General features: G+C 39.0%; 1 protein-coding gene across 2 annotated transcripts; it reads right to left on the bottom strand.

Moving 5' to 3' along the window:
* Positions 1 to 6,467: 6,467 nt before the first annotated feature.
* Positions 6,468 to 10,794, bottom strand: LOC112720433 (plant intracellular Ras-group-related LRR protein 6). 2 transcript variants are annotated; one of them, XM_025771377.3, is made up of 14 exons: positions 10,136 to 10,794; positions 9,936 to 10,041; positions 9,399 to 9,571; positions 9,222 to 9,291; positions 9,034 to 9,111; positions 8,888 to 8,948; positions 8,678 to 8,756; positions 8,397 to 8,487; positions 8,202 to 8,262; positions 8,056 to 8,123; positions 7,902 to 7,972; positions 7,367 to 7,504; positions 6,865 to 6,964; positions 6,468 to 6,757 (listed from the first exon to the last, which is right to left on the bottom strand). In XM_025771377.3, exons 3-13 carry the CDS (start codon positions 9,402 to 9,404, stop codon positions 6,953 to 6,955), a joined length of 735 nt encoding a protein of 244 aa, XP_025627162.1. In that variant the 5' UTR covers positions 9,405 to 9,571; positions 9,936 to 10,041; positions 10,136 to 10,794; the 3' UTR covers positions 6,468 to 6,757; positions 6,865 to 6,952. The 2 variants fall into 2 exon arrangements, with proteins under 2 accessions (XP_025627162.1, XP_025627161.1); XM_025771376.3 differs by having other exon boundaries at positions 9,399 to 9,473.
* Between the last annotated feature and the right edge of the window lie 12,021 nt (positions 10,795 to 22,815).

Raw genomic sequence — 22,815 nt, 5'->3', positions numbered from 1 at the left:
AGGCCATCTCATCGGCCCTGATAAGAGAAGACGAGGCCGGTCAGCACCTAGTATATTTCATCAGTAAAGTTCTACAAGGCCCTGAGCTAAGGTACCACAAACTAGAGAAGTTTGCCTACTCCTTAGTAGTAGCCTCGCGAAGGCTACGGCCTTACTTTCAGGCTCACACAATAAGAGTCCGCACGAACCAACCCATGAAGCAAATCCTCCAAAAGACGGATGTTGCAGGGAGAATGGTTCAATGGGCAATAGAGCTCTCCGAGTTCGACTTGAGATATGAAGCTCGGACGGCGATCAAAGCCCAGTGCCTCACCGACTTCATTGCAGAATACGCGGGAGATCAAGAGGAAAAACCGACTACATGGGAACTCTATGTAGATGGATCCTCAAACAAAACAGGAAGCGGCGCAGGCATAATATTGGTGGATGAAAGAGGAACCCAGATAGAGGTTTCCCTCAAATTTGAATTCCCAGCTTCAAATAATCAGGCAGAATACGAAGCCTTAATTGCTGGATTAAAGCTGGCAGAAGAAGTCGGTGCTACAAAGGTGATGATATACAGTGAGTGACCTCCCAGATAAGTGGAGAGTATCAGGCAAAGGACCCAAATATGAAGTGGTACTTAGAAAAAACTCTGGAACACCTTGGGCGCTTTGCAGAAACCGAGGTCAAACACATAACTCGGGATCTAAATAGCAGAGCAGACGCCCTATCCAAGTTAGCAAGTACCAAGCCAGGAGGGAATAACAGAAGCCTGATCCAAGAAACTCTCCAGGAACCCTCCGTGGTAAAAGTAGATGACAAACAAGAGGTCCTTGAGGTTGTCGGACTAAACCCCGGATGGATGAACCCCTTGGTCGAATACATGAAGTTCGACATCCTTCCCAAGGAGGAGAAAGAGGCTAAAAAAATCCGTAGGGAAGCACAATACTACACCTTGGTGAGAAATATTCTCTACATAAGGGGGATATCAACACCATTATTAAAGTGCGTGCCGACCTCAAGAACTACCGAGGTGTTAGAGGAGATACATAGTGGGATCTGCGGAAACCATCTCGGGGCGAGGTCATTAGCCAGGAAAGTGATCCGAGCTGGATTCTACTGGCTAACCTTGCAGAAAGATGCCACAGAATTTGTGAAAAAGTGCCAACCATGTCAGATGCATGCAAGTTTCCACGTGGCTCCCCCGGAGGAACTCATCAGTATCACTTCTCCATGGCCTTTTGCAAAATGGGGAATGGATTTGTTAGGTCCTTTTCCCCAGGCGCCAGGACAGGTCAGATACCTGATCGTGGGAATAGATTATTTCACAAAGTGGATAGAAGCAGAACCATTGGCCACCATCACCGCACAAAGAAGTCGGAGGTTCCTCTACAAAAATATCATCACAAGGTATGGAATACCTCATTCCATTACTACAGATAATGGAACCCAGTTCACCGACTCTACCTTTAGAAGCCTAGTAGCCAGTATGAAAATCAAACACCAGTTCACCTCGGTGGAGCACCCGCAAGCCAATGGGCAAGCCGAGGCAGCCAACAAAGTCATACTGGCAGGGCTAAAGAAGAGATTACAAGATGCAAAAGGAGCCTGGGCTGAAGAGCTCCCACAAGTGCTATGGGCTTACAGGACGACCCCCCCAATCCGCCACTGGAGAAACACCATTCCGACTAGTTTATGGCGTAGAAGCCATGATCCCAATAGAAGTCAACGAGCAGAGCCCAAGAGTGATTCTCCATGACGAGATCGGAAATATACAGGGGCACAAAGAGGAGCTCGACTTGCTCCCCGAAATCCGAGAGGAAGCCCGGATAAGAGAAGCAGCGTTGAAACAAAGGATGACTACAAGGTACAACAAAAAAGTCATTCGAAGAGCATTCGCCGCGAACGACTTGGTCTTGATCAGAAACGACATTGGAGTCAACAAATCAGGGGAAGGAAAACTCCCTGCAAATTGGAAGGGACCTTACAAAATCAATGAGGTCTTAGGAAAAGGTTATTATAAGGTGACCGACTTAAACGGCATCGAGTTACCAAGGTCGTGGCATGCTTGTAACATGAAAAGGTACTACAGTCGAAAGCGAACTCTACTCTCTGATGTACTCTTTTCCCAACTTCATGATTTTTTCCCAAAATCAAAGGGTTTTTTCTGGAGAAGGGTTTTTAACGAGGCATCATAGTAGGGGCTAAGGGAAATAAACTGTCAAAAACCCTTAGTAGCAATAAAGTACCTCCCCAATTAATAAAGATCTTTTTTCATCTTACAAATATCTCTTATAAATTCCTTCTTTGTTTTCTCTTTCGACGAAACGCACCGACTTAAGCTTGACAAAACGTGAAAATCCCATGAACCGACCTAGATGGTCGTCAGGATAAAACGACGAGGTACAAGTCGGTGTAAAGAGGTTATAAAAGTTGATCGTAATAAACTCGGAAATTATCTGACTTACAAGTCGGAAAAGCCGAGAAATAAAGGAACGCATCGCAAAAATAACCTAAGTCATAAAAACTCAATAAAACAAAATTGAGTACGAGGAATAAATAAAAGAGATCGAAAAACCCAGGAAAAGATCAGAAAGCTGTCCTTAAAATCCTTAAAACAAAAAGGTGCAGAAAGACAGACAAGCCAAAGAAAAGATCTTTTTTAGAAAAGATCAAGGAGAGTTCGAAAAATCACTATAAAAAAAAAAAAGGCATGCACACATAAGGTAACTTAAACCCTTATCCAAAAAAAAAGGGTACTTATTTTAACTTAAACCCTTATCAAAAAGGGTATTTTTTGTTTACGGCCTTAAAAGGCCAGAAGAAATTGTTCAACAAACAAACATAAAGAGTTTAAAAAACGGGGGACCCACAGGCCGGGCCCCCATATAGCCAACAAAATTATTTTTTCGAAAGAGGAATAGACGGATCACCACCACCAGAGTCAGGAGGAGCGCCACCAGGACCGGGAAGAGAGGCATCCATAGGAGGTGAAGAGGAAGTCGGAGGAACAGTAGAAGAGCTCGGAGCGTCCTCAGGACGAGGAGGGGACTCTATGATCCTCTGCCCCGAGTCTTCAATTCTGACTCGGAAACAATCACAGGGACAGGAGGGTCCACAATGGCACCATCAATGACGACTTTGTCGGGATCTAAAGGAGAAAGGTCCAAGTCAGGAGCAATGACTCCGACCTGCTCCTTAAAGACCCTCCAAGCCTCCTCGGCGCCATCAGCAATAGAGTCCTCCAACTCGGCATAGGCCTTCCGAGAATTTAGCAGATCATTCTTCACAGCCACAAGATCTTCAAATAACTTTTGATAGCTGCCCTGGGCTGTTTTCCTCAAGTCCACCTCCATGTTGCATTGGGCTTGCAACTTCCTCTCCTTCTCCCGGAGGTTATCTCTCTCCTCCTTCAGCTTGGCGACTTCCTCCTTCAACTCCCTCTCATGCTCTTGATATATACGAAGCCTTCCTTCCAGCTCCTCGACCCTCGAGGTCATTCCTAAAGAGCTGAGAGGAGCCTTCTCAAAAATATCCAAGAGTTTGCCACAAACCCCCGCCGCCTTGAGACTCTCTTCAACCAGAGTGGTAAGGTGGTGACGAACAGACACATCATCCATGCTTATACGAGCATGGGGTAGATGTTCTTTCGGACGAATGCAAGAGCATCCGCCTTCACCTCACCAGAAGAGCCAGACTCTAAGGTCTTGCGCTTCTTCTTCTCTGGCTCAGGAGAAGGTCAGGCAGAGGGGGGCGGCTGAGAGGAAGCAGAAGAAGAAATCACAATAGGCTGGGAGGGAGTCCCAACGTTCCGAGGAGGAGGAGGAGGAGAGATAACCGCCTTAGCGCCACCAGTCCTGGCGCGAGACCTCGCTTTGGCCTCCTGGACCCTCTGATAAGACTCCTGAGCATTCTTCTTCGCCATCTCTACAAAAAATAACAAAAAGTCAGACAAGTCGGTACAAGAAAACGCAAGTCGGAAGTAAAAAACAAAAGCTACCTAGTTGCGCCTGGATAAAAGTCGGAGACCCCTGGAGGAATTTCTTAGTGTCCAGATATGGGGCCCTCCCCCACACTTCTCGGAGGAACCCCACAACGGCCGCCTCCACTTTGTTTAGATCATCCAGACAATACTTCTCACAGGGGGAGGCCTCCAACCAGTACAAGGGAAAGCGGGGGGAAGAACTCTCGTCCAGAAAAAAGGGGTGATGACCCTCTACAGCTTGAACTTTGAAAAAATAATTTTTAAAATCATGGAAGGATTCGTCAAAAAGGGTGAAAACTCTCCGACCCTGTATGGCTCGGAAAGATACCCACTGTTGCTTATTGTTTAGCCCACTAAAGGGTTTAGTCATATGAAAAAGATAGAAGAAAATCTTCAAAGAGGTCGGGAACTCCAAAGCTTGGTTGATAAATTGATAAATTTTCAAAAAAAACCCCAAGAATTGGGGTGAAGCTGGGTAGGGACAACTCGACAGTAATGCAAAACAGACATCTCAAAGTCTGAAAAAGGAAGAAAAACACCCAAACGGGTGATCATACACTCGTACATAAAGAAAAAATGAGGGGCCGCCTCATTGACCCTCCCGAAGCAAACCCGGTCTTCTGGACCCGGGACTACCAATTCATACTTCGGCTCATCTTCCTCAGAAGCGCAAATTCTGTGGCGAGTGCGAAGATGGGTAATAAACTCAGTATCGACCGAGGGTTCCTCCCCTAGGACCGTGACATCAACCCACTGAGAAAGAACATCTACGGAGGCCATTTCTTTTTCTTAAAAGGGTGACAAAAACCTACAAGGAAAAAAGAAAAGGAAAATAAAAAACACGGTCTCTAAAGGGAGGGAATACGGAACCAAAGTCTACAAACCCATCTACCTACAAAATAAAGGTATAAAAATAGAAAGGCATGTTACAGAAAGAACTAACCTTTATCCGAAAATGAGGGTTGGAGGAAGCAAAAGCCTTCGAAAACGCAAAGGTGCAGCACGAACGAATGAAGAGAAAATTTGAAAAATCGCAGAAACGAAACAATGAAAGAGAGGGAAAGTATTTATAAGTACGTTAGGGGCACAATGGTAAAAACGGGGCAGTCATTAAAGACGCACCGTTACCAAGGCCATTAATCCCTACGCACATCCCTAAAGGACACGACGCTTGATTAGACGTAACTGTCAGAACCAAAAGGTCACGAAAAGTCACGTCAGCTTCAGACCATCACGTCGGTCCTCCAACAAGTCGGCTACAACCCCGAGTAGAATACTCGAACCCAAATCTTAAAGAGAAATTGGGCTCGAGTAGGGGCACTGTTCATACCCTGGCCCAATAATAAAGGCCCAGAACCAAGCGAAAAGCCTAATCCAAAGGGTTGGGCCTCACCCAGTACCAATCTTCATCTTAGGAAGTCGGTACTCGCCACGACTTGCTCTAAAGAAGTCGGGAACGAGGGTTAGCTGGCAGATAAGCACTCATTTGAATGAATAACTGCCCCTAGAATCTCTCTAACCACTTCCAACAAGCCATATCTTAACTTCCCTAAGATAAAGGGACGGTTAACACCCTAAAAAAGTGGCACTACTCCAACGGTGGTTATTGGTTCACCACTATAAATACACTGACACTTCTCAGGTATCTCTAAGCCCCAATACTCTCTAGACCTGCTCACACTCTTGCTGACTTAAGCATTGGAGTGTCTTTGCAGGTACCACCCCCCATTCTTTCGCACGCACAGGTCGGACGGAGGGCACCGAGTTGCAGATCCACTTGAAATCCTTCTCCTTCATACGTTTGGGCCAACCAACGCCGTCCAGCCCACTAATCTCCGGTTACCCATCGTAACAGTAGCTTTGCTTAATATGACTCCGGCATTAGTTGGATCCATATGTGAATTGTTAAGAATTTATTTCCATGTGCTTGAATTTCTCATGCTTTTTGTTTTTATATTTTTATTTAAAATGAACTCCAAAAATCACATAATCTCAATTTGGGCATCAATTTAAATAATTGAATATATTTCTATTTTCTCAAAGTAACATGATGTGTAGACGGAGTCACCACCTTTTAAATACTTGATTCATGAATTATCCTCCGGCCTTTTTCTGTAAGTACTACGAACCGTAAAAAATTCATTATCATTAGTTGGGAAACATATGACATAAAATTACTACAAGAAATTTACCTTTATTGCCACGTTTTTAAAGCGTGCCGAAAAACTGAAAAAAGCGCGACAATAGCCTTTCGTCACATTTTTTGAGCTACCGCCACGCTTTTGAAAGGATCACATCTGCAAACGTGGCGGTTGCTCTATCACCACGCTTCTTTTTCCACGTTTTATATAGATTGCCACGCTAAAAAACGTGGCCATATACGGCCACGCTTTTGAAGCATCGCAATAGAGAGATACGGCCACGCTTTATAGCGAGCGATACGATAGCCTTGTCAAATTATAAAAAAAAAAAAATCTTTTTCTGACTTTACCTTCGTCGCTACACTATAAATTCAGTCCTTTTTTTTTACCAACCTATAAATATAGTATACAATTTTTATTACAAGACAAATCAAATAATAATTAGTGACTTATATAATTTTTACTATAATTGTTTTATACATTAAAAAACTAATACTCAAAATACAAAATAAATCTCGAATTCAAAACTCTATTTTAGAGAGGTGCCCTAAGTGCAAGCTGATCAAATGTCAAGCATTCACCACCAGCCTTCTCTATTCTAGCACAGTCTCTGTAATCTGGACCTGGCTCTCTTCTTCAGATCAAGAATCTACCATGCAAAGTTTTGAAAATATTTTGCAATTAAAGAATATCTTCCAATTTAAGTCTTGCAAATGGAGAAATAAATTGGTAAAAAAGTGAAATTAGGTTGTCCACCTGTGCTTCAAGTTCTTTCAGTTTTTGGGCATGGATATCCTCTAGTTTCTGTGTTTGTCCATCAGAATTAGCAGCAAAGTTTTCAACTTCAGCCAGAATCCTGCAAAACCATTCAATTATACAGCATAAATATAAGCTCAGTCTCATTAATTACGGGTAAATTTTCCAACACAAGCTCCTGAGCTAATGAGCATTCACTTAAACAAGGAGAGAACAGAGATATAGTTCTTTGTTCATCTCTTAATACATGCATATATACATTCATTTTCTACTTGAAACCAATTCTGGAACAGGAAAGATGATCATTCCCATTCAATAAAGTGAATTTACTTGCCAAGCATACTACAGAGCAATTTGGCCAGTCTTTAATTTGATTCTTAAAATTACTATGGTGTTTATTTCAAAAGCACTTTATTCAATCACATCATGACTCAAACAACATGCTAACCCAGAATCTCAAAGCAACATCTTACAGGAAATACAAACAGAAGAAAAAATTAACCTGGAGGGATACACAAGAAGAAAGCTCAACAGGCAACTCCTGGATGGGGTTTTTGGAAAGATCATGTTTCATGACTTCCCCTGATTCCCATACTTCTGGTGGAACTGAATTCAACCCCAGTCCTTCCATTGAAAGTTCCTGACACAATTTTAAAACATAACTGCAATTGTAAACAACATTTCTTTCTAGAAAAATAAATTTTACTAAAACTAAAAACACAATATATAACAGAAGTGTCTGCAGTAATTTTAAGAATATCAATCTCAGGCAAGTATCAACATGATAACTTCAAAATGAACCGGTTGTTATAGTCACTTAGTAATCAACTTAGATGTTATATAATGGATGTATAACATAATCAATTGTGTTAATTTTGTCCTAAACAAAATCTTAAATTGATACACCAGTCAAATCAAATTTTACTCGAATTGTTTTGCTTTTGTGCAATTAATCATATATGGCTACTGAGTGCTGACAATGGTAATTGTATGCTGTTTATATATATATATATATTCCTTTACAAAAGATGCAACACCTTTGAAGTGATAGACAGCCGGGTAGCCATTGCAATTACTTCATCTTTTGCTGTGATTACTGCTCCAGAATCTACACAATAATTTCAAAGTATTACAAGGATGATAAGTTTCAGGTTCAAGCATAATTTATATGCATTTAACAGTTTAACATACCTTCAGCTTCAGAAAGTCTACCTCGGAGATATTTGAGTAATGCTTGTGTAGGTCCAGTGTCGAATGAGCTGTGAGAAAAAGAAATAGTTGAAAACAATTTAAAATACATATACTGACTATATAAAGCACCAATCCTTTTTCTGTACCTTCGGAGAGTCCGCAAAGGATTTCCAGTAAGCAAAAGTTTCCTCAAGGTGGTCATCTTACCTAAACAGAAAAGACCAAGGCATTTATTTCATGTTAGATTATTTCTGTTACTCTCTAACACTTCAACATAGAAATAGCCAAACAGCATCATGCTGAAAGGAGGTTATTAAAATACCAAAACTTGCTAACCTTACCAATTTCAGCGGGTAACCCACTCAGTGAATTGTTTGAAAGATCCAACACAAGAAGATTCAATTTGCATGCCTCTACTGGATACTCCTTCAGCTGCAGTTGCGAAAAATAGTAGGTTTTTAAGTTAGCAATCTAAAGCAAAAGGGAGAAGAAAATGAAAAAAAAAATTATAGCATGTGCTAGTTATTGCTATTTTTTCAAGAAAATTATATGAACCTAGGAGGCCTCATCTAACATAATAAATTATAATGTAACTACAAATTACCCTTTCAATCTTAGCTACCTGGTTAGAGTGAAGATCTAAAGTCCCTAGATGAGAAAGTGCCCCAATCTCCATAGGTACTGTAGAAAGGTTGTTATTCCTAAATAAAGTTTGGAAAAGGAAAGCACAATATGTATCAGACATGCAGAAGTTTTGAGCAGAAGAAAACCAAGTTCTCAGCATGCTTTTAATCATATGAAGACTTGCATATTAATAGGTTAGAATTTTGACCCAAAATAAATCTCGGCAAGTGAATGACAACCCATGATTGATGAAGGGATTGATGAGATTCCTGCACAACGCAGACACGCTAGATTTAAGACAAGATGAAGAAAGGAAAAACAGAAAACCATTGACCCCTTGTTCAAAGAGCTCACTGTTCTGGTGGAGATCAAGATGAATTAGACGTGAAAGGCCTCCAATGCTGTCTGGTATGCCATTCAACAAGTTTTTTGCTGCAGTAGTGATAAGAATAGAAAAAATTGGTGAGTTGACATGTAGGAATAGAAATAATAAATTGATAGCAAAGCAGCATATGTGTGTATTTAGAGGAGAAAATCCCTACATGCATTGAATTCAGTAAGCATGGTCCATGATGAAAAGAGATTTTCAGATATCTCGGTTAACTTGTTTCCCTGGAGACAAAAAAGAGGTTATAATGAACGCACTGGTTAATAAAACCTTAACCTCTCAAAATTTTTGTTGTCATTTAATACACCAAATTTTTTATACTAGTGCTTACCTCCATATCTAGCTTGGACAATTTGGAACAATTTGCTAAATCTTCTGGCAAGCTTGCAATAAGATTGTTTGATCCCTGGAAAGAAGAGTATCATAAACTCCATGTCATCAAAGATGTGGATGCCAAAATTCCACTAACTTTGGTAGATTAATGCACTGCTGCTGCTGTTGTTACTACATTAAAAGTTCCATCTTCAATCATACACCCCAAAATATCATACTGTTCTTAACCCTTTAACTTACAGCATGTACACAAATCTCATGGTTTTTTCATTGTTAACAGTCAGTGTATGCTTTTAAAATTCAATACACAGAAACAAAGTCTGATTATAAACATCAAGAAAGATAAAGCGCCCCAAATCAAAACATATCAGAACCAAACAAAGAGAACAAATCAACAATAATCAGAAGTTCAGAACAACAAATCAACCTTATAAATTATAATAACAAGTTCTGAACAAATCTAGCATTATAAATCATAATAACAAAGCTTAGACCTTAATCCTAGTTTAGAAAAAAAAAAGTTTAGAAGCATTACCAGAACCAGTCCACCAACTCTTGCTCTGACAGAGATATCAACTCCCCCATCACAATTTTATTGATCCCTTCCACCACAGCATCTGTTGAGAATGCCCAACAACTCCCTTCACAACAAAACCAAAAACATCAAAACAAATTCTTTTAGGGGAATTAATATTATAGAGCATCAAAATTAAACCCTAAATATAATGTGCTAACCGCATTGGCCTTGATCCTTAACGGGGGAGACAGCGCCCTTCTCCCTCCAATCAACAGAAGCAAGCAACTCGTCGCTGGCACGGAATGCGTAACGGTCACTCTTCCTGTTGCCAGAGAGCAATCGCTGTTGCTGGGAGGAGCTGCGGGGTTTGGTGCCGAGGCCCGAGGTACCTGGCTCTGTACTCTTCATTGGTGAAATCGGCGAACTTGTTCAAGCCAAGGGATTCTGGTAGGCAGAGGCGACGCCGGGAGCCATTGCAGCCGCAGAGCTAACACCAGGAGGTGGAATCGACGGATTCTTGTAGGCAAGGCTCGGCGGAGCGGCGCCTCCGGATGGATTTGGAAGCGGCCGGAAGGAGGGGTGGCGGGAGGCGTGAAGGGAAGTCCAGCGGAGACCTGAGGCGGATTGGGATTAGGGCTTGCGGGAGCTGGAGATTGAGATAGGGATGTGGAAGGTGGAGCTGGATCGGGTTGTGATTCAGTTGCTGGGCTTGGGTTCTAGGGTTACGGCGAGAGAGGAGGCAGGATCCGCCATGGAAAAGAGGAGAAGAACAAAGGGTTATTGGGTTTGGGGTTGTGAGTGACGGAGAGTGAGAGTGGCAATTCATACCCTACTAGCGGATACCAATAGGATCGAATCAGTTCGACTAGGGTAGACTAAGTGAGAGTTGAACCCACAATCTCCTTTATGTAATGACTTATAATAAATGAATAACTACTAAAACTAGTTAGTTGATTTAGTAATTTAAAGTATTAATTTTTTATTTTTTATATTATTAACATGTATAAAATTCGAAATGATTGAATTTTATATTTATTTTGAAAAAATTTGATATTTCTGTGGGTAGAGTAGGGCAGGGTAGGGTTTAGAATTTTAGAGTGCGGGTAGGGTTAGGGTTAAGAGATTCTCAACCCGCGGATAGGATAGGATAGAGTTTTAATAAAATTTTCAACCCGCGGATAGAGTTAGAGTAGAGTCTAAACCCTACCCTACCCTACCCTACCCATTGCCAGCCCTAAGTGAGAGTGTCTAGAAGCTTTGGGTTTGGGGTTAGTAGGAATAGGGGTTATTAGGTTTGGGGTTATTAGTTTTTTTTTTTTTTTTAATATTTTAGCAAATATTTTGGCCACGCTTTTAAAGCGTGTCAAAAGAATACCAAGATATGGTCACGCTTTTTAAAGGTTACTGTAATGAAATTCTGTTGCCACGCTTTCAAAGCGTCCCTGTTTCTCTCTATGGCCACGTTTTTAAAGCACGGCAGAAAAAAATGTGGTTGTATCTCTAATCAATTGCCACCTTCACAAAAGCGTGGCTATTGACCTTTTTCGCCACGCTTCAAAAGCGTGGCGAGAAAAAACATGGCCGAATCTCTATTTAATCGCCACCCTCACAAAAGTGTGACCATTGACCATTTTTGGCCATGCTTTTAAAATGTGGCAAGAAAAAAGCGTGGTCATAAACCTTTTTTCTTATAGTTCAAACATTTCAAAAGGTAAAAATTGTATACATAAACTTAATTAATGATTAAGGCTGTCATATGATATGAGAAAATTTTCACTCATAACTATTTTATTAACCTGGTTCTCCTAAATCCTAATAAATGAACATGAGAGTTGCAAACTAAGACGAAAAGATGCATATGTAGACATCTAATTTTTCAGAGTGTTTTCTTCAATGCCTACTTCTCGAGGTATTTGGTAGGTGGCAGCCACGGTTATTTTCGTTTTTTGTGATAAATTTGTCAGCGTTTTGAATATTTTTTTATAGAAATGATAGTTTATCTATATCACTAATAAAAGTAATTCAAAAAAATATGAAAATAAATAAGATTTTAAAATATTAGAAAATATAATAAAAATTGTTTCGAGGATTACCTAAAACGGGGTTGCTTTTGAGTCTAAATATGAAGTTCAACTCTTTTTAGGCAGCATCCGACTTTTGCTGATATCGAGGTGTCGCCGTCCGAATTCCTTGTGAGGAGGTGGAGATGGTACCTGTAAGGGACTCCGATACTTAAGTTAGCATGGGGTTTAAAGCAGGTTTTTAGTAGATTAGGTCCTGAATATACCTAAGGGTGTCAGTATATTTATAGTAGAGTAGATAACCACTTTTTTACAGTAGTTCCACCTTTAATGGTGGATAACTGTTCTCTTTTTCTAAGGAAGTTGTTGATATATCTTTTCTAAATAAGTGAGAGATATCTTAGGAGTTAGTTATTTATTTGAATAAGTAGAGCTGAACTGCCGTCGTCGCGTCTAACCTCTATAAGGTCGGGTAGCTGTAGTAGTTGGATCTCTTGAGTGGGCTTTTATTCATTTTAAGTATGGCAATATTTTGGATCAGGGTCTGAACATTGCCCCTACTTGAGTCCGAGCTTTTTGAGGTCAGACTCAAGCATTTGTAGATTAGATTAGTCTCTAGCGGATTAAAACATGGGCAAATTATCTTTCTTGGGGCTAGGTCGGACACTCGACGTGTTTTAAAATTCGAGATGTTACGTCTTTTTGTAGTTTTGTATACGTTACTCTATGGTTACTTTGGTAACCGTGCACCATAAATGAGGGGTCAAAATTACTCTTTTGCCCCTGGTGTCTTATAAATACCCAAACTCATTTCTCTTTCTTCTTTTTCGCTTCTTTTCTAAGACATTTGAACTTAATTTTTTTTCCTCTTTCAATATTTTCAACTTTCTTTCTTACAACCACTCTTGCATTCAAGATGTCTTTATCTTTAGGCTTAGAAGGCTTTGCTTGCGCTTTTGAGAGGAACGTTCGCATTTTGCTACTTATGTGTGCTTTGTTTAATAGTTTAGTTTTGCCCCCTATAGAGCCTTACTAACAAAATAGATTGGTTGTTGTCCGTTTTCATCTTCCCAAACTAAGGCTGAGGCTATGGCTCTACTTGTAACCACTAGGTAGAACACGAGCTCTTTTTCTAGAACAGGTCCGGTGGGGATTGGTAGTTGACTCAGAAAATTTTTGAAGTCTTGAAAGGCTTGTTCACATTCCTGAGTCCATTCAAATTGGGTCTCTTTCTTGAGTATTGAGAACAGGGGTAGAGACTTCAGAGCTAATCTTGCCAAGAATTTGGATAAGGCTGCCAACTTTCCATTTATTTGTTGGACCTCTTTGAGACAAGTTGGGCTTTTCATCTCCATTATTGCCTTGCATTTGCCTGGGTTGGCTTCAATACCCCTTATAGTGAGCATAAAGCCTAAGAACTTTTCGACTTCCACTGCAAAGGTACATTTTGAGGAATTTAGTCTCATCCCGTACTTTCTGATTATGTTAAATACTTCAGTTAAGTCCGACAGGAGGTTGATGTCTTCTTTGTTCTTGACAAGCATGTCGTCCACATACACTTCTATTAATTTTCCAAGGTGAGGTGAGAATACCTTGTTCATTAATCGTTGATATGTGGCTGCAGCATTCTTCAATCCAAAAGGCATTACTACATAATAATAGTTAGCTTTTGGAGTGATGAAAGAGATCTTCTCTTGGTCTGGCTTGTATATTGGAATTTGGTTATAACTCGAGTATGCATCCATAAAGGACAGGTACTTATATCCTGAAGCTGAATCTATCGAGGCATCAATACTGGGAAGAGGATATGGATCTTTGGGACAAGCTTTATTAAGGTCGATATAATCAATACACATTCTCCATTTTCTGTTCTATTTCTTCACCAAGACTACATTAGCGAGCCACAAAGGATATTTTGTTTCTTTTATGAACCCGACTTCTAATAAGGCTTGTATTTGTTCTTCTATGACTTATGCTCTTTCAGGCCCGAGCTTTCGTCGCTTCTGTTGAACAAGTCGTGAACCCGAGTAGACAGTAAGCTTATGACACATGAGGTCAGGGTTTATCCCGGGCATATTGAAGGCTTTCTAGGCGAAAAGATCGGAGTTTTGTTGTAAGAGCTTAATGAGGTATGATTTTAACTCTTTTCCGATGTTGGCTCCGATACTCATTATTTTCTCTGCCTGGTCTCTGATTTGTACCTCTTCAATTTTTCTGCCATGTTGTGGTCGTAGCTCTTCTCGTGTTCGGATACCATCGAGTTCAATAGTATTGACTTCTTTACCGTTCATGCTTTCCTTCAGATTCAGGCTCTCATTATAGCATTTTCGTGCCAACCTCTGTTCTCCTCTTATGGTGGCAATTCCCTCTGAAGTTGTGAATTTCATGCAGAGATAAGGAGTGGAAACAACTGCAACTAGTCGGTTCAAAGTTGTCTGACCTATCAGTGCATTGTAGGTTGATACTACGTCGACCACAATGTAGTCTATGCTCAAAGTTTTGGATTTCAACCACTTATCATAAGTGGTATGTAAGAAGATGAAGTCGAGGGATTGGATGGGCGTGTCTCCTGTAACACCCTACCACACAGAGCTTTACGCTTAAGCCATAAAGCAGAGGTGGTGTGGTATTACGGCCTCTAAAGTAAAAGATATACATATAATAGCATAAAGAATATAATAAACTAAGAGCCTTGAAAAACAGGTGAAACAAAATTTGCAAAATAAAAAGCACAACGCTCAGGAAACGAGATTACTTACGTGCGAAGAAAACTAATGATCATAGGTATAAATAGACAAAAAGAGAATAGAGAGCCAATGATACAGAATAATTAGCTCCTAACACAGCCTGCGAAGCCAAGGCTGGCCGGAGAATATTTACATACATATATACATAACACAAAATCCAAAATACATAGATCAGACCCTAACTCACCTTAAATCTCTAAGAGGAATAAAATAAACAAGTTTTTTGGAGAGAAAGTTAAGTACATATATATAAAACTGTACATCAAGATAAAACCCAGAGACTACTCCGCTTCAGAAGTTCAGACGCCTAGCGAGGAGTCTCTCGACCTGCATCTGAAAACAACAACACAGTATGGGGTGAGAACCGGAGGTTCTCAGCATGGTAAAGGTGCCACCCACATAGTATATAAGGTCCTGGGAATGCCAGAGGCAATCCTAGAACACCGACACTCAGATTATAAAGCTTAAAAGTATTAAACAGAAACCATAAAAGGTGGTCCTCTAAGGATACCTAAGTCTAATTTAACTTAACCTTAACTCTAAACCTTTCCACCCTTCCTCCGTACCTCCATCTCCAATGACATTTCACAAACAGTCAAGCAGATAAGGACAAACACAATTATAGTACAAGTTATGTAGATAACAATTATACATTTAACATAGCAAGTGCATTTAGGCACACCCAGGTAAAGCACAAACAAGTAATTCAAGCAATATGCATATGATGCATGCCTGTCTTATGGCTGATAAGTCTCATCTGTCGGTTATCAAGCCAATCCGACAAGTCTGGCTACTAAACCAATGGACTGTCCCCCGATGCGCATCCTCATGAGTCTTTGCATAGCTTTTTCCTCATATATATAAAATTGCTCAATGGGGGTCAACCTTCCTGGGGATTTAGAGATCCCGATCACATCTTACGTATCGAGTTTCGACCTGGAACACGTGGTAGCAAACCACGGTACTTTACCTAGGGAAACTCGTATCTCAGATCAATTAAGTGTATAATGCCAAATAAGTATTTATAGACATCATATTCATTGCATACACATCTGTCATCACCATAGCATCATATATCCTTCATGCATACACTTTTCTCTCATATAATTCATCACTTTTAGCCTTTACTTCATCTCCAAGATACCTCTATTTCCTAGCTCCAACTTATTACTAAACTTATCATTATGTTCTAGGGCTAAAAGGGTAAAAATAGAGGTTTGGAGGTTTAAAATGAAGCTTTAAAACATAAAACTTCTTTGCTGAAAACAGGGGAGTCACGCGTATGCGTGGATCACGCGTACGCGTAGGCGTGTAAATGGACCATCACGCGTACGCATATACACCTTACAGAAGCGTATGGTTGAGCATGGGAGTTTCACATACTCAAGCACCCCATGTCACGCGTACGCGTGGACATGCGTCCTGGCCGACTACGCGTACGCATAGGCTTTTTCGCATACGCACAGGGATGAGGCAGTGGCGACAATCCGCAAATGGGGTGTATGCGTGCGCAAAATTTTCATTCCACACGTACGCGTGGGCGTACGTTTTTCCAAAATTTTTACTGAGTTTAAAAAGCTGCAGAATTCCAATTTTTACCCCAAACTTCCGACATGCATAACTTTTTCGTTTTAAATCATTTTTCTTCCGTTCTTTGAACGATGTAAACTTCGTGAACCCAGTTTTTATATGAAATAAGTTCAAAATCTTTTGGGGGTCCGGAAGCCAAGTTATGGCTCGCCAAAATTTGACAAAAAAACCAAATTTCTCAAAAAGTCCAAACCTAACTTTCATTAAAATCAAGTTCAATATCCACTCCCTATACATATACATTCAGCACAACACATATCATAACATCTCCATACAACTCTACTATCCACTTACCAAATCACAACCTAAGTTTCTTACCTCCATTAACATAATCATCAACATTTTACCATACATACATATACAACCAATTTCATCAATTTGCCAACAATATCCACACACCAATGAATTATGATTTTCAACACATACATAACTTATATCATCAATCAACATCATAAATTCTAAGCATCCAACTTACATAATCATTCCAGCTTATCCTATGATTCTCTAGCCTAAGTTTTCACACGACATTATATATTAAATATGCGAAACCTAAACCATACCTTGGCCGATTTTCACGTATAGCCCGAGACACCATCAAGGCACCCAAAGCAACCCTCAAGGTTCAAAATCTTCAAGACAAGGCCTCCCAAACTCCCCCAAGCCTCCAATGTACTCAATCAACTTCAATATACACATATACAAGCCTAATTCACATAGTTCACACCCAAATTCAATACCCAAACCCACATAAACTAGAACTTGTAGAATATTGAGAGTTCTCACCTTATATATGTCTTGATTAAACAAGGACCCACAAGCTCCTCAAGCTAGTTTGAGCCTAAATATCAAGAAACCGAATTTTAATAACCAAAACCTCAATTTTTGAAAATCCAAGAGAATAAGAGACTGAGACAGAAACTGAGGTTTCTTACCAAAATTGGATACCGGGCTTCGTAGAGCTCGATGCGCTGGACGCGTGGCCACAAACGGTGCGGCGATCGTAGCTCAGATGAAGAAGTTATGGTGGATTGATGTGGAGGTTAGGGTTTGGAAGCTCTCCTCTTCCCTTGGCTGTGTTCATCGTTCTTCTTGCTGAATGGGGAAGGAGACGAGCTTCAACTCATTTAATTGATGGGCTGATTGGGCCCACAGGCCAGTTTGGGCTCGGTTCGGCCCGTTCGACCCAATCTCGGGTCAAATTCTTTGAAATTAATGTCAAATTCTTGTTTGAGTAAAATATCATTTTTGTCCTCAACGTTTGGGGTAAGTTCTATTTGTGTCCCTAACGTTTAAATCGTCCTATTTGTATCCTTAACATTTATAAAAGTGATTCAATGTTATCCTACTATGAATTATACTAACAAATCAGATTATATTTTTCAATTATTCTCACTTGGATGTATTCATTCTCAATTAGGTCTCACTTGGATGTGTTCGATTTTAATATTATACCCACTATTTGTGTTTAGATTCAATTACGTCCCTAGAAAAGTGAATTATGTAAATATTGTAGGAATTAGTTTCAACATTTTGATGAGCTATTTTTCGAAGTAAATCATCGATTCTATCCAGACATTTGTATTCTAACTTCAAGAAGAGATTTTTAAAACTCAAATTAAAGCGCTCATGATGTGTAATTGCGGTAGGATAACATTGAATCACTTTTACAAATGTTAGGAATACAAATAGGACGATTTAAACGTTAGGGACACAAATAGAATTTACCCCAAATGTTGAGGACAAAAATGATACTTTACTCTTCTTGTTTTAATGAGCTCTATCCTAATTTAATATAATATTCACATTTTTATTTTCTTTATTAAAATTTAATTTATTGACTAATTATTTACTAATTTAGCGGGGTTTACATCTCCTAACCCGAAAAGATTAATGGGATAGGCTCTTAGTTCTTTCTCTTCTAGTCCAAGCTTGTCAAAAGAAGGCTTGAATAAGATGTCGGCTGAGCTCTCCTGATCTACTAGAGTTCTGTGGAGATTTACATTCACGAGTATCATTGTAATCATAATAGGATCGTCATGTCCTGGGGTTATTCCTTGAGCATCTTCTTTGGTTAATGAGAGTGTGGATAAGTCGGAAACTTCACTTTCTTCACCAACTTGGTAGCCTTCTTTTATATGTCTTTTGCTAGAAGACTTGGTTACCCTTCCTCCTGCAAATTCTTCAGCTATCATGTTGATGTGCCTATCAGGAGTCTGTGGTAGCCAATCTCGCCGTCCCCTATCTTCATCACTTCTCTTTCTTTTTACCGGATCGTCCGATCTTTCAGTAAGATATCTTTCTAACCGACCTTCTCTGGCTAGTTTTTCTATCACATTTTTCATATCATGGCAATCATTGGCAGAGTTCCCATATAGTTTATGATACTCGTAATATTTTGTCCGACTTTCGGCTTTCTTGTGCTTAATAGGATGAGGAGGTGGAAGTTTTTCAGTGTGAGAGATTTTTCTATAGATGTCGACAAGAGAAACTTGGAGCGGGGTGTAGTTATGATATCTTCAAGGCCTCTTTGAGCTTATTCCTCTTTTTTCTTCGCTTCCTTATCATTGTCCCAAACTTGGTAGGGAGGGTTTGCCCTTGGAACTGGTTCTCTAAGTCAGAAATTCTTCCTCATGTTAATGTATTTTTCCACCCATTCTTGTACTTCATACAAAGAGGTTGGATGTCGCTTGGATATAGATTGAGAAAATGACCCTTCTCTAAGGCCGTTAACCAACCCCATTATTACTGCTTCTGTGGATAAATTTTGGATCTCCAAACAGGCTTTGTTGAATCACTCCATGTAAACCCGGATAGTTTCTCCGACTTCTTGTTTGACCCCCAGTAGGATAGGAGCATGTTTGACTTTATCTTTCTCGATCGAAAAGCGAGTGAGAAACTTTCTTGCTATGTTGTCGAAACAAGTTACCGACCCAGGTGGTAGACTATCAAGCCACTTCATTGCTGCTTTGGTTAACATCGTCGGGAAAGCTTTGTAGCGAGTTGCATTGGATGCATCAGTCAGGTACATCTGACTTTTAAAATTGTTAAGGTGGTATTTTGGATTGGTCATTTCATCATAGAGATTCATGTCGGAGATTTTGAAGTTTCTAGGAACCCTAACTCGCATGATCTCTTCAATGAATGGATCCTTTTCTCCAAGAGGGCTTTCTTCCTGATCTGCCTGATTACTTCGACTTTGAAGATCGGCCTCTAGTTTCGACAGATTTTCTTCCAGCTCTCTTCGTTGTCACACCTCTTTTTGCAAATCTCTTTTCGCCTCTCTTTGTTGCTCAATCTCCTGCTCAAGTTGCTCTAATCGGCCATGGTCTTGTGTACAAGTCTCATGATCTCTGTGGGATCAGGGGGCTCCTCATCCTCGGGTGGATGAACTTCCGAATTGATTCGCCGCGATAGAGGATTTTCTAATGTACCCTCTCCGTTTGGACCACTCGTTCTTTCATGTCATGGAGGTATCACGAGTGCTCGATCATTGTTATGAGGTTCTGGTTCTGACTCAGATGTCATGTGATCGTCCTCGAACTAATTGTCTGCCATGATTAGGTATAAACTTCCAGATTCCCAGCAACGTGCCAATGTTCCGAGAGTTACCTAAAACAGGGTTGCTTTTAGGCCTGAACGTGAGGTCCAGACTCATTTTAGGGTAGCGTCCAACTTCTGTTGATGCCGAGGTGCCGTCGGCCGAGTTCCTCGTGAGGAGGTGGGAGATGGTACCTGCAAGGGACTCCGATGCTTAAGTTAGTGAGGGTTTAAAGCAAGTTTTTAGTAGATTGGGTCCTGAACATACCTGAGGGTGTCAGTGTATTTATAGTAGAGCAGATAACCACTTTTTTAGAGTAGTTCCACCTTTAATGGTGGATAACTGTTCCTTTTTCTAAGGAAGTTGTTGAGATCCCTCTTCTAGATAAGTGGGAGATATCTTAGGAGTTATTTACTTATTTGAATAAGTAGAGCTGAGTTGTTGTCGTTGCGCTTGACCTCTATGAGGTCGGGTAGCTGTAGTAGTTGGATCTTTTGAACGGGCTTTTATTCATTTTGGGCTTGATTATATTTTTGGATCAGGGTATGAACAAAAATAATAAAAAGTTTATCTTTTTTTATAAAAACTTTTTCTTATTATCAAATTACAAAATTTTAAAGATGAAAAATTATTTATTTTTTTAATTATCTTTAATAAAATCACCTTATTTTTTTAAATAAAGTCCTTGAAAATTATTTTTGTTAGGTAAATCGGTTATTCTATTATTTTTAATTAAAATTTTAATATATTTATTAAACAAATAAGATTTTCACAAATTTTATTATAGGATAATTAAAAGGATTTTGCTAGGAACCAACTTGGGGTATAGTCATTTATAGTCAATTATTTGAAAAAATGTTAGTTACATAAAAAATAATAAAACAACTCTCCATTACCTCTATTTTCTGGAATTTCAAAATTAAAAATAAAGAAGAGTTAACTGAATTGACTTATGCTATAATTGATTCTTTAGAATTTCTCTAATTAAATTAAAGATTAAACTGCCACATCTACCCATAAAAGAAAAATATTATCAGTTGTACTCATAAAATATGGGTTCCATATAACAAAAATTATTCGAACACTAAAAAATAACCTAAAAATCTCAAATTACCCTTTTTTTCACCACTACTACCCTCCGTCCCTCCGTCCCTCCCTCCCCTCCCCCTCTCTCTCTCTCCGCATTTCTTTTTTTATTTTTTTCATTCTCCATTTTTCTTATTCCCACCCCTTTTCACAATAGACTTCTGCTGCCAGCCGCATCCACCGTTACCGCAGGCCAAGAGACCCAAATCACCACCACTACACCTTTCCCTCCACCTTCCAAGGCCTCCGACGCCTTCTCATTCTCGATCTGCTTCGCCAAGAAGCAAACCCTATCTTTGCCTCCAAAAATCTTGAACTTGTTGAAGTCCTTGAAACATTGTCGCGCGACTTCCATCAGCCACAGCGACTTCAATTCACCAACCATCAGTACTGTCACACGACTTTCATTAGCCACGACGAGCCGATGTTGCAGAGCGCGAGGATGCGGTCTCCGACGAGGAATGAACTCTGTGGCTTCGCAAAAAGATAAGGGGAGAAGTTCATCCACTGGTGGTTGTTGTCGCCGGAGAACCAAAGGGCTGGGAGTTTGTTGAGGACTATCACAGATGACTTTAACACCTAATTCTGTAATGGTACCCTTTACACCCTTCATCTTTCTCTCATTTTCTGTTACTCCTTCATCATTGTTGCTGGTGCTGTTGTTGTTGTTGGATAGTGAGAAAATGAGCAAAGACAAAATGGTGAACTTGCACTTTGCGGATTGAATTTATGTTCTTGGATCTATTTTTCTGCGATGATGTAGTTGTGCCAGTTCAATTGGTTTCTAATTCTTCTTCATTTGATGTGTTCTACTATTGTTGTTGGTGTCTCTATTGTAACAACACACATGTTTCAAAGAGAGAAAGAGAAAGCAATATAATGATTTTTAGTATTTGGATAATTTCATTGTGCAGAATCCATGTTTCATGTGTATAAATAGTAATTTTCTTCTTAAATAAATAAATGTGTCCGTATTTTTAACTATTATGGATAAAAATATTAGTTAGTTAAAAAATATCACAAACAAATTATTCCATTTGAAAATAATAAAGAGATCAATCTTGTAGATAGAATTAATTTTTAAGAATTCATAAAGAATAAAACTTTACTAAAAACAAAACTTCAAATCCAAAATTTTTTAGAATTAATTAGGATGTTTATTCATTTGTTTTGTCTTTTCTAAAGGGGTTTTTTATTTTAATAAATAAATTAAATATAATAATTACTTAAAAATAATTTAAAAATTATTTATCAAAATAAATACTTTTCTCTTATCTCGTTTACACTGTAAACGAGATAATTTTGTATGTACAAGATATATGTTTACACTGTAAACAAACAAGATACATGTATTTAAAAAAAATTTTTGAAAATAATAAAAAATATTAATAATATCAATAATCCAAATTTTTAGCATGCAATTAGTACATAAAAAAGGTTGGTAAAAGAGATTAAAATGGATATGTTTGATCAATTAATACTAAAAAAGAGTACATAAAAAATTTTAGATTAAATTATGATCAATTGGATTGATTTAAATTTGAACAAGTTTCATGATGAGAATAAATATTTTGAGTATTAATTGATCAAACAATTTAATCTAAAATTTTTTAATCAAATTTAAATCAATCCAATTGGATCATAATTTAATCTAAATTTTTTTATGAACTCTTTTTAAGTATTAATTGATCAAACATATCCATTTTAATCTCTCCTACCAACTTTTTTATGTACTAATTGCATGCTAAAAGTTGAATTATTAATATTTTTTATTATTTTTAATTTTTTTAAAAATACATGTATCTCGTTTACAGTGTTACGGTATAAACATATAAACGAGATATAAATATATCTCGTTTATACTATAACGAGTCGTTTACACTGTAAATGAGATATACACGTGTAGATACATGTAA

The sequence above is a fragment of the Arachis hypogaea genome, chromosome 11, assembly GCF_003086295.3.
Source record: "Arachis hypogaea cultivar Tifrunner chromosome 11, arahy.Tifrunner.gnm2.J5K5, whole genome shotgun sequence".
In the NCBI taxonomy this organism is placed as follows: Eukaryota; Viridiplantae; Streptophyta; class Magnoliopsida; order Fabales; family Fabaceae; genus Arachis; species Arachis hypogaea.
Note: the sequence above shows the minus strand (reverse complement) of the source record. Positions and strands in the feature narration are given on the sequence as shown.

Coding starts and splice junctions, on each gene's coding strand:
- LOC112720433 (XM_025771377.3), bottom strand. Junction 9,112..9,221: donor GCTTACTGAATTCAATGCAT/GTAGGGATTTTC, acceptor TCACTACTGCAG/CAAAAAACTTGTTGAATGGC. Junction 8,263..8,396: donor TGGGTTACCCGCTGAAATTG/GTAAGGTTAGCA, acceptor TTTTCTGTTTAG/GTAAGATGACCACCTTGAGG.